At 46.3% G+C, this 12,638-nt stretch overlaps 1 protein-coding gene across 1 annotated transcript in view; it reads right to left on the reverse strand.

Moving 5' to 3' along the window:
- Window positions 1-101: 101 nt before the first annotated feature.
- Window positions 102-12,638, reverse strand: part of LOC139048499 (uncharacterized) — a 61,468-nt gene continuing 48,931 nt past the window's right edge. Inside the window, exons 6-7 of the mRNA XM_070522901.1 lie at window positions 3,573-3,771; window positions 102-232 (exon numbers count right to left, since the gene is read on the reverse strand). Coding sequence (XP_070379002.1) covers window positions 206-232; window positions 3,573-3,771 — 226 coding nt within the window. The 3' untranslated portion in view covers window positions 102-205. The remainder of the gene's footprint in view (window positions 233-3,572; window positions 3,772-12,638) is intronic.

A 12,638-nucleotide genomic window follows, 5' to 3' on the forward strand; every position in this document is an offset into this window, starting at 1 on the left:
CCAATAACACATGGTTTTTTTTACGGAAGCCACCTCAATAGGCACATCACACGTATTAAGCGGGCATTGAAGTTCCCGACGGGACAGCGACAATGACCGGATGCTAGACGCTGCATGCTGTTTTTATTGACGTTTAAAGAATGCGCTTGCTTGAGGTAACGTTTAAAAAAATATTTTGCAATTAAGAGGACGAATCTTCGTTTAGCTACTGCCTCTTCAGGTAGCCCGTGTGCTGAAATGACAACAAATGCTGAATTAGAACTTGTGGAAAGCAAGCGTTAACAGTTCGCATTGTATGAATAGCTTCCGAATTTTTAGCAAATGAAAAATAAAGATGATAAAACTACGATTCTTTAAAAGTACCAGTGTTTGTTAGTTCAAATAAACTTACAAAGCTTTTTCGGCGAACCCTGGATACACCCATATTGCCTAACAAATGACCGCTCGTGAAAATAGGCCGCCTTCATAAGACAGGTAATTAAATTTCGCATAATAAATACTACCCCATTTCCAATTTGCATGCCTGGCTCATGTTCTAACTACTCGAACAAATATATTGTTTAGCCTTGATAATTTTTTCGAGACTAATTGATTCTTCACGTCATCGCAATGTGGCTTTTCTAAAAATTTTATTGGGAAACGCAAGTGCCTTTTAACGCCATAGCGTTAAGGAGCTCATGTCGCAGAAAAGCCGGTGCCGCCGGCGACGTCGGCCGTGAGCGGAAAATGGGGAAATGCAAATCATAAATAGAAATAACTTGCAAGATGGGCTCGGTGGGAATCGAGCCAGGATCTCCGGAGAACTCAGCCATGAGCTCGATGCTTCAAAGCGGGACAAAGGTGCCTTTAGCGAATGCGGTGTTGCCTTAGAAATGTGCCTTAGAATGTTATACTGCGGTGTATATCGGTAATTATGAGCATGTAAATTACAGAAATCGCAGTTGAACGCGTAGCACTGTGCGTTTCCGCAACATTTGTTCGGCGCTTGACGCGCACGCAGAGCCATCTTGCGGCAAACACGCAAGACCTCCTCCTCGCCATGTACGGCGATGCCCCGACAGGTGGCGCGCCACTCTGCCGCGCCACGCGGCTCCTCTCCGCTCACAGCGCTATTCCCAGGTGCAGCATCCGATGCTGGACGCCTCTAACGTAATCGCTGCGCCGTAGCGCGTCTGGTGTGAAAGCGTCCCCTGCGATATGTGCCGTGCTGATGGCGAGGAGTCATTCGTCTGCGTGGTGCTCCCAAGCGAGACAGAGGACGATCCCATGGAGGAGTCAGCCCCACGATTGCGTGCGCCTTTATGGAGCGTCGCGGCCCGCCTGTTCTTGCCGATCACGACGTTTGGTTCGCGTAGATCGTTTCTCCCTCCGAGAACTCGAGTTTTTTATTTCGTTCCGCTTGCTCAGGCGCACGTTTCGTCTTTGTGCAACTCAAGAGCATGCCGAGCGAATGAGTGGGCGGTGCGAACGGGGTGCGAAACGCTATCGCGTTCCACCCTTGAAGGCGAAGCTTAAGCGTTCCCCAATTTTTTCGTTCACTAATTACATCGAATTTCGAATCGCTCCACATGTTGCGGTGGTGTTTTCCTAGTTATATACAGAGTTGCCCGCAAAACAGATTGACGGCGAAAGAACAAGATGGCACACAGCGCTAAACTAACAATGTAGTGTTGATTGCACGAGAGGATATGTACACGTCCTTGCACAGAAGGAAGGAAAAGGAAGGCATAGAAACCAACCAACCCAGCAAGTTCAGCTGACACTGGTGGCTAACACGAACAATACGTTTCTTTCTCTGAAAAGGAAACTGACGGGCCGCTAACAGAATTCGTGTTCCTTATGGCTGCACCATCTACCGCCTGCCGGTTTTGCCGTCCGTGGTACTTTTTGTCTAACTGTGCAAATAATTCCGTACCAGCCAGCCTGCGAATCTGTCCTTTTGTATATTCTTAGGTTTCTCAAAGGCGGTTGACACGGTTTGTCACAAGTATCTGTTGTGTAAACTAAGCCGCGATACTAACTTCGTCGTTTTCACTGAAAGGCTTCTAAACAATCGCATTCAATGTGCTACACCTAATGGTTATATCTCTCCTTTCAGTGATGCTCATTCTGGCGTAACCGAAGGTTCAGATCGGAGACCTCTACTTTCTCATTTTTCCTAACGACGGTACGGCTACAGTATTTTGGTACATTTTTTCACTGACGATTGTGTTACATCTGGAAAAGTTGCAGTGAAATCAACGTCAACAAATTGCAACTCTTTTATAACGCAATGTCTAACATTGCCCACCTCTATCACTTTGGAAGCGTGCAATACGACCTAATACAAGTGCTCCATAGAACTCTAATACCTTTGAAATATGAACCCGCTACTTCTGTGGGGCATTACGGTACGGTATACCTGGTATATACCTATATATATATATATATATATACATATATATATATATATATATATATATATATATATATATATATATATATATATACCAGCTTCTCACTCTAGCACAGCTTTCGCAGCGCGTGGTGCGGGCCGAGGGTGGCGGTGCACGCCCTATTTTGGAGTGAATCTGTGGCGGGTGCAAACCTACGCGAGCCAAGATGGCTTGTGAGTTGGTACGCGCTGAGTGCTTGCGCGCGTAGCACTAAAGGTCGCGTAAGGCCAAGTTGGAAGGATGCGTTGGAGCTAGAGGCTGCGATAAGCGTCCGCTCGGCGCCGCGGCGATTCGTGCACAAGGCCAGCGTCCTGACAGCGGGTGTCCGCTGTCATCGAACGAGTGTCCGCTGTCATCGAGCGAGTGTCTGGTGTCATCGAGCGAGTTCTGTTCATGTGCCACATCTCGTGTGCGACACTGTTTGTTTATTCAGTTAGTAAGCTAATGCTTACTCCAGTTACCATCTTCAATAAAGCTACTTGCTAATATAGTAATATAAAAATAAATGTATTAGTTATACAGTTTGCAATCGCAAGCAATACTTCTGCATACAGGCGAAGCTGCGATTTTTTTTTCGCTACCAGCAAATAAACTTAGGCTTCCCTTAAACTGCACTTTACAAATCAATGAAATACAAAAAAAATTGGAGGTCTCCTTAGCTGCCGGTACGCCCTTTACAAAACTGCGGATGGCATACAAAAATATAACTGCGGACCTTTTTACCGTAAGTACGTGAAAATAAGTAAGCGATCCCAATAAACAATCATAGCTGAATATTCTGAACAAACGAAAGGAAAAATTCTTCATGCCGCATACTACAACGCTAAAGGAAACATTCGATTCATATTTGACTGATGTTCGATATTTCGAAAACGCCCTCATAGCCATAAGCATTACCAATCGCTCCATAAGTGCCGCTACTTTACCGTGCGCGCTTCGCGGCTTGTGCGATGGAAGAATGGCTTAAATGTTTCTTTTTTTGCTTCATTCAAATCGCCCCTAAGGCGTTGGCATTGAACATTTTATCGTGCGTTCAAACATGGGTCATATTGCCACGCACCGATGGCAACTTTCGAATTCAACCAACGTAAAAATCAAATGGTTCAAAAGTGGAAAGACGCTCTGAAACTTTCTTACAAATTCCATGGTGTCGATGTCGAAGTTCTGGAGGATAATGTCGATCCACTTGTCTTCGGGCTTCTCGCCCTTGAGGTGCACACTTTTATCCTTTGTGACCACCCGGATGCCCACGTATGTGACCGAGATACGGAACGTGGGTGTTTTCTTGGGGAACACATGAAAATGGTTGTTCTTCAACCGGTAGCCAACCAGAATCCTGCGGTTATTTAAGTGTGCAGACTTGTAATATACTGCAGTAAAATCCGACAAAAAAAATAAATGAAGGCTTTGCTGCCTGATACTGGAAACACAAGCCCACATGCGGCTTTTCAAGGCTGCGTTTCCCGCCCTTACACCGGAAAAGTCAGAGGAGTCGGCCGTGTCTGCACATGTGTCCATGGCTACCAGTTTACTGCTTCCTACATGTGGTCGCCTTCGAGGAGGGAAGATAACCGATGGTCATTAAGGGTTGCGGACTGGATCCCAAGGGAAGGGAAGCGTAGCAGGGGGCGGCAGAAAGTTAGGTGGGCGGATGAGATTAAGAAGTTTGCAGGCACGGCATGGCCACAATTAGTACATGACCGGGGTTGTTGGAGAAGCATGGGAGAGGCCTTTGCCCTGCAGTGGGCGCAACCAGGATGATGATGATGATGATGATGATGATGATGATGACATGTGGTCGCCTTCGAAGTCTCCCTCCTTGCCTGTTCCGCTTTTTATGCATCTGCACTCTCGCTCGAACGAAATGCTCGGCCATGAATACTATCACGCATGCAAGCAAATTTACAATTCGGCGTAGCTTATAAAGCGTGGGGCGTTTAGGGGTGACTTCTGATATTGAACAGGCCAATTGGAAGGACATTTCCTTTTTCATTAAAGCAATAAGAATTTATTCATCAACATAATTATTATAAGCAGGCCATTTTTGCGCACACTGCAAAACAAAGGCCTCGCCCAGCAATATCCACTTGCGCCTGTCTTGCCCTAGCTCATCTCAAGTTATTCCTGCGCATTTCCTTCTTTTATCACACCAACCAATTTTCTGCCGACCTCGACTGCTCTTTTCTTCTCTTGGAACCCATCCGGTTACTCTAATAGACCATTGGTCATCTGTTCAACGTGTTGCACTGCCTGCTCACCTCTATTTTTGCCTCTTATTGTCAATTCAAAAATGTCAACTCCAATTTGCTCTCTAATTAACACTGCTGCCTTCGTGTCACCTTACGGTACACCTAACAATTTATGTTCCATCGCCCAATGCGCGGTGCTTTACTTCGTGTGAAGCTTCTTTGGTAAACTCCAAGTTTTGGCCCATAAGTAAGAACTAATAGGGTAAAATGATTCACCCCTTTACTGTGCACAGATAGCGCTAAGTTGCCACCCATAATCTCGACGTGCCGGCCATATGCATTCCAGTCAATTTTTGTTCTTCTATGACTCCTCTTCTGAAGATGAGGATGTCATGTCAGTGATTGACCTAGATAAGCATACTCTTGCGCAGACTCCGGAAACCGACTGCCGATCATGAATTCTTGCTCTCTTTCCAGCTATGCAACACCATCTTTGTCTGCTGCATAACAATGCTCATCCCTACTCTTACACTTTATCGGCTAACATTCTCAACAATTAGCTGTAATTCATCCCCGGTGTTGCTCAATAGGAGATTGTGATCTGGAAACTGTATCTTGGTGTGATTTTCGGCGTCCGTCCTCACTCCACGTCCATCCACGTCTTATGGCTTAAGTATTTTGCTGAACATGCAGTGAATAGCATTCGAGACACTGCGACTCTTTGCATGACGCCTTTCCTGGACTTTAATCCCTTTTTCTTGTGGAGGGCGAAGGCAGCTGGGAAGCCTATCTATATGATGTTCAAATACCCACACATGCTCCCTGACCCCTTTGATTACAATACAGAGAGTGGTAGGTTGTACTCCGCACATTTCTTAATTACTTTATTGATGGGGTGGATATGACACAGTTGAAAAATCCCACTTCCTAAAACCAGGATGTTCTCTTGGTTGAATGAAGTCAAATGTTGCCCGAAGTCACCTCTCTAATTATTCTCTACAATACTGAAGGCAACCTATAGTAATAAGAATTTGTTGATTCTCTAACGTCTCTCTTCTTATAATTGAGAATTATGTAGGCATTCTTAAAGCTCTTTCGTATACTTGAAGTCATAGGCACTGCGTATAAAAGCTGGCTAGATATTCAAGTGTAAAACGGCCCCTCCCACGCACTTGACTAAATGAATTGTTATTCAATATTATCCGGGTCATGTCTTAAAAAAACTCTTGTAACCTCATCGCTAGTTACACGCGGAGCGTCTGTATCGTGGTCATCCCTATTTTTAATGAAGTTTGGGGATTGCTCCGAGTAATGTGCGGACGGGAACAGAAACAGTCTGCAGCAATTACTACATCGTCCGAATAGTTGACGATACTACCCGGCCCATCTTTCACTGCGTACATCCTGCTGGTTCTTTTCATCAAGTTTTTTTCTCACCTATTTCATGCTGCTGGCATCTTTTAGTGGTTTCGGAACCATTTCGACGTTATAATTTGAGTTAATACCGTTCTTTTCTTTCTATCACCTTCGGTAGTTCAGTAAATTAAGTAATTCCCTAAGTAAGGCCTCATAGTTTAAAGAAAAATTCGTCCTGGTCCGGGACGAATTTTTCTTCAACCATGAGGCTTTTCTTTCGAGGAACCCATATGGGTTTCCTTTGTAGCAATTGCTACGAACAGGTGGATGTCTGATTTTTCCCTTTATTCATGACTTCTCTCCACCTTGCGTGTTTCCGAAGAACTACTGAGTAAAACTCTTGCCTTTGCTTCGTGTTGTCGACAAATGGGATTTCGCCCTGCCATCTGCTAGCCGCCTGTTAGCTCAGATGGTAGAGCGGCTGCCCCGGAAAGGCGGTGGTCCCGGGTTCGCGTCCCGGAACACGACGAATTTTTCTTCAACTACGAGGCCTTCCTTTCGAGGAACCCGTCTGGGTTTCCATTGTAGCAATTGCTACGAACGGGCGGATGTCTGATTTCTCCCTTTATTCATTACGTCTCTGCACCTTGCGGGTTTCCGCAGAACTACAACGTCAGTAAATTTTAACTAATTTCTTCAGGTCGATTATTTCATGCTCTGTCGTTTCTTTCTCAGGTCTTTTCTTATTTGGGAGAGCTTGCCTAGTTGTTCCGATGGGAGGTTGCTCTTCAATGGGTGCTTCTTAGAAAAGCAGGGGTAGGTTACATTTATCAAGTCCGTGCTACCTTAATCCGCCTATTTAGATTTGCATATATATTTTTCCATATTTGCAAATATAGGAGCCTGAACCATTCGGTTTTTACCCTGACTGCATATAGCATGACCTATGGCCTTGTAAATAGTTTTGCTCTTCCTGTGTTCCCATTGAGCGCGATCTTAAACCGTATTATACTTTAATCACATCACTATAGCCTGTTTAAAAACTGTCAATCCTGCGCCCTGCTAGCGTTGGCACAGATTGTGAAATTTATTTAATTTCATGTTTTTCGGTGAGGACTATCCCGGTCCACATCCCACCACTGCCTTTCTGAAAGAAGGCGTGCACGGTGAGGGGTCGTTTCTTTTCCGCTAATTCTACCAACTTCTCTCCTGCAGTATTCTTAGAGTCGATTCAGTAGCTGTCAATTGCCTGTTCTTCAGGCTGCCTTTTTCTTCCACTTTTACACTGAAATCCCCCATGACTCCACTAGGCTCAGTTCGCACAAGGTTGCCAGGTTCTAACTAGATTGGCGGTCTATCATGATCCACAGAATCTGAGCACGGTACGCTGCGTTGTTATGTCTAACCCTTGGGCGGTTCTTCCCAGTGGCTAAGCCTTACCCACAGGAGACTGAGTGCTATCGGTTATCTGAAAGAGCTATGAGCGAGATTAGGCCCTGATACTGCTCGAGGAAGGGCAATTGCTGGTGTGGTGGGGGAATATCTTGCTGAAGTTCAGGGCCTTTATAATATAGTAGAACGTTGACTAATATGGCCCTACTGGCTCTGGGCAGTTTCTTTCTTGTCCGGTTTCAGACGCAAGTCCTAGATTAAAATTGTACTATCGTGAACGAATATTCAAACTTAGGACCTTGAATAAGGGAACCGTTGTTCAACTAGTAGGTAATTATGGTACTTGGCTTTGTGTTTCATTTCTGCATAATGAAGGATTACTGCTGTCCAAACTGCACGTTGGTCACAAGGTATTAAAAGGATATCGAGCTTGCTCGAACGAGATTTCGCCGAGCGCATTAATTGGCGTTGGTTTCCCGAATGACCCCAACGCCGATTTACCCTCGCAGAAAGGGAATGAAATTTCGCTCTCTGCCATGCGGCGTTATTAGCAATGAACTTTGTTGCTGTAGCCAAAGTAGCTCATTCGAGCGTGTTTGGAATTAAAGCCACGACTGAGAAAGGACAGTAGGCATGAGGAATGCACCAGCTGCAGAAACTGCCATAAGTACACGGCCACGGAGTTTCCACCTAATATTTTAACACCTTATAAGGAAATTGAAGGGGGAACAAACATTGCTATATGCGTTGTCGCTTTTCCCACAATATATGTCCAATGGGTTTCACAGCTTTAAACATGCATACAAACAGCCAGTTTTGTGGAACGCGAAATCCCTATGCAGCCAGGTGTGTAATTAAGTGTAATTAAAATATGAGCAAAGGTTTCATAACCATGCCCTAAAGGAATGTGAGCGCATCACATGACACACTGTGATAGTTGGCTTCTGGAGTAGTGTGATGATCGTTTTCTTGCGGTTTATACTTGATTTGTTCATGTTGCCGTGAAACCGGCTTAACAGCGATGTAGTCGAAAAGAACAGTCAGGGCGCTGTGATGCCTATGAAGTCCGCCGTTGTTGAGCGGCACAAAGAACGAGCAAGACACCCCTACTACGCAGCTGTTCCGCTGCTCATGAGGGCCCACTCTAACCCCACTTTATGACCGAAGTAGAGCGACCTAGAACATTGGGATAGCGCCGAAAGGAGCACGCGAATAAATTCGGGAGTTTGCAGCTTTTGATGACAGCAGCCGCGAGAGGCGCTTGTGTTCTAAACCCTCGGGCATGTCTGCTCGAGAATCGCCCTGTGCCTGCTGCCTATTGGGTAACACATGATAACGCCTGCTTCAGCGCTTTGCACTGTGAAGGTTACGGCGGAGTGCTGTTGATAACATTCCGCGCACTCAACATAAATGTGGCGCACGGTTCAAATTTGATTTTAGGTGTTTATGTATATACAAATACTTCCAATTTGGGCGCCTACGACGCGTCAAACTTCGGGGTTATCCCTTAGATTGCGGTTCAGTTCAGGGGGGTCTCATACCTTTGCTCTGCAAGAGCGTACTAGATGGCTACGAGTGGCTTTTATCTTACGCATGGAGTGGAAATTTTTTTTTTGCATTTATCTCTAGGGCAAATACGCAATTTGTGTTCGTCGAACAAACTTCATCTTCATATTCGCTCGTGCGAGTATGTCGGCAGCGTGTGCATTGGCTAAGCGGTGGACGCCACACTTCGGACTCACTTTGAAAAGATTCCAAATGTATAATTCACTTCTACCATGACGACGACGCACCTCGAGGCTGTGCAACTGCGGAAGCAGACAACCTGTTCGTGAGTGTGTCAGCTTGACGTTTTACTGGTGTTGTGACAGGCCATCCATGAACGCATCAGAAGCCCAAGAAGGAACAAGCCACAGCTCGGAAAAAACAGGTGGTGGCAAACTCACAAGGCAGAAGGAAGACCAGAGCATGCGCTACGGGCCTCGGACAGTCGGCGCAAGGAGGCGGTTGCCAGTTCGTGAAGCGAAGGCAGCGCATCCACACGCACAACAAGGAGGTAGCCCGGCTGTTTCAAGAGAATGAACTCTTCCGGGGACGCCGAAGAACGACGGTCCGCGATGGAGATGTGCTTGATCGATGATGACGACTGGCCAGTCATGCGAGAGGTCCAGGGCCTTCCCCGCAACGTGGGCTCCACCGATAGTTGCTGAGCGCTGACCCCGCACCCAACCCTACTGATGTCTCTCGGAGAACGTTACGGCGACCGGTTCGTGAACAGTGCCGGTCGCGACGACCAAGCTTAACGTGGTATACACAGGCGACCAGGGCTTCTGCGGTTTCTCCACGGACGCCGCCTTGGCAAACATTCCGTCGTCTGGGCCGACGTAATTCTCCTGATGAATGCTTGTTTGCACCATCACTGTGACTCTGAGTTACCGCGTCGTTAACGCACCAAACCATGAATTTTTTAGAGCAATTCTACAGCTCTGCTCAGGCTCTGCCTATTTGTTCTTGCCAGATATAACGATGTTTTTTTCTCAGTGTTCCTGCATGAGTTGTAAATATAGCTTATCCAAACTTGTGAGAGTGTAGTGTGAAAAGATACGTTTTGTATACAAACTGCTCTGTCTGTTCTTTTCAGCAAGGTTGCGTGCGTGCGCGATATTCTCCCAGGAACCTGACAGAAATTGGCAGCCGCGAGGACAGGACAAAGCCGTTTGCTAAACTGTGCACTTGAGTAGAGGAGGAATACCCAGGAGCTTAGGGCGTTAGCTTAACGCGTGGGCCTGGTCGGTCCAGAATCGAAAAAGTGGATTGATGAGGAACGTAGACAGGCGCGTTAGGAATGTGTAACGAAATGTGAAGCGGGGAAGGATCATATAGAGCGCTAGGAAAAGATGCTATGGTTGCGCAGGGGGCAAGCGGAGATGGGTGCATTAGACAGCCACGTATGTCTCAGTTGCTTGCAAGCAACCACGGAGAATCCTCGGTCCCCGTAAACCCGCACAACATGATCGCTCTGCTCAACAAAACCCGCGATGACTTGGACGTATATCTGAAGTTCTTTGAACGTGTAGCCAACGGACAGGGTAGACCAAAAGAGCAATGGGATACAGCTCTGGGGCTATGTCTCAACGTTGAAGTCTTGATGGTGTTTGTTTGCTTGTCTCCAGAGGACTCTCTCAACTATGACAAGACAAAACCAGCACTCCTACAACGTTTAAGCTTTATGGCGGAGGGCTGCCAGGAAAAGTTTCGCCGTATCAAGCTTCAAGCTGGAGATACAGGTAAGCAGTACTCCGCCAGAGCACTTAGCTTATTTGAACAGTGAGTCAAACTCGCCAACGGAAGGAATTAGTTGTTGCAGAGCAGTTCGTTAATAACTGTCATAGCCGATTAACCCTGTTCTTGGTGGAAAAGGACTGCAGAACAGAAGAGATTCGTAGAAGCCGCTGATCATTTCTTGGTTGCACAACGGCAGAACAATTTGCTCACATTCGAGGAGAAGACAGAATACCGCTACACAAGAGAGGACGAAGCAAGTGCAGAAAGAAAACAAATTAAATGCTCCCTCTGCAATAAAAAGGGCCAGAAGCCTTCTGACTGTGAGCTGAACTCCGACAAGCTTTACTGCGACTATTGTCGAGAGCCGTAATATGTCTCCCGGGACTGCCAGAATAAAAGAACCGCATGTTCTACTGGAGCCTGTTGTATGTCGCTAGAAAGCAAAGTTGGAAAGCAAGAATTCTCGTTCTCGCTACATTCTCACAAACAGAGTGATGCAACAGACCTTCCATTACGAACCCACAATATGCCACTGCACAGAGGTGAGCATTTCGGCCAAGTTTTTTCGTACTACGGGACACTGGCAGCAGCAGTATTATGGTGTGCCGTGCTCTAATACCCGTTGCTGCTTTAACTGCCTCAACGGCAAAATGCTACTGGAGGATGGCCGGAATAACGAGGTCCCCGAAGCTCAAGTGGAAATTCGTTAGCCGTATTTTTAAGGTACCACGGTAGCTAAGTGGTTGACAAGTCCTTTGTGCAATGTTGTCATTGGAAATGTCCCTGAATCTTGTCAACCAACAAATCCAGACGGCAAGTGGACGGTGTCTTCAAGCCTTTAGGTATCTCAAGCCGGGCTTGCATCCGTTGATTAAATGAATCCGCATCTTGCGGCTTCATCTGTTGTCAGGGCCTAGACCATCAGGGGAAACCGGAATGCAGGTCTCAAATCGTTAGAAGTGTAAAAAGCTACATTTTGTGGCGAACAAGAAAGGGACGAATCTCTACGAGGAGGTAATGGAAAAGTTGGGAAAACGCATTCGGGGGCCGGAGAAAACACAACACAGACATTCTTTTACAACAAAGGCGTCCTGTATCGAACCTGTCAGCGTTGTCCGGGTAAATCAGTGCAGTAAGTGGTGGTACCGAACGGTCTGCGAAGCCAGGTGCCATTTCTAGCATCCCAAAAGCGAATATGAGGACACCAGTACATCAAAAAGGCAATAAACCGAATTTTCGCATATCTTTACTGGCTCGGGATGGAAGGAGTCCGCCAATACGTACGTTAGTGCGATGTTTTCCAACGGACTATTTCTAATGTGAGACTTCGCAAATCTTCATTGGGACGCATGCCACTGATATACATGTATTTAGAGCGAGTGGATGTCGACATTTTGCTCCACTGTCTCCTGTCTCATTTAAAGGAAAGAGGTGTGTATATACTGACGCTGGTGGATTTGTCCACCAGATATCCGGAGGCTGTTCTCCTACATACCATTGACGAACATTAGTAACCGAAGGTATGGCAGAAATGATCTCTCAGTTTAGCTTCCTCCAAGAGATTATATGCGACTAAGCCTCGTGTTTCACCTCTACTATGATGACTAATTGAAGGGTACCTCGCTTTGAAACGCGTGAGTTCTCCGCCACGCCAGCCCATGCGCAGAGAAATGGTACCACGCCTTAATGGCTCACTCATAAAAGTGTGGCTCCAGTTGTGTCATCAACATCCTAAGGCTTAGGACCATTCCTTTGCGCCATTCCCTTCTACATACAGAGGGGTGCCTGAAGCAAGTATTGTCTTTTCGCCATTTGAGTTGATATGTGAAAGGAACGTGCCGGAACCACTTACTTTTCTCAAAGAGCTTTGGACCAAAACACACTTCAATGACGAGACCAAGTCTGCATACATCTACATCATGGATCTGAGACGACGTCTCCACGTAACCTTGAAACTACTACATCACAACTACCTGCGACC

Source organism: Dermacentor albipictus, chromosome 8 (assembly GCF_038994185.2).
Source record: "Dermacentor albipictus isolate Rhodes 1998 colony chromosome 8, USDA_Dalb.pri_finalv2, whole genome shotgun sequence".
Lineage (NCBI taxonomy): Eukaryota > Metazoa > Arthropoda > Arachnida > Ixodida > Ixodidae > Dermacentor > Dermacentor albipictus.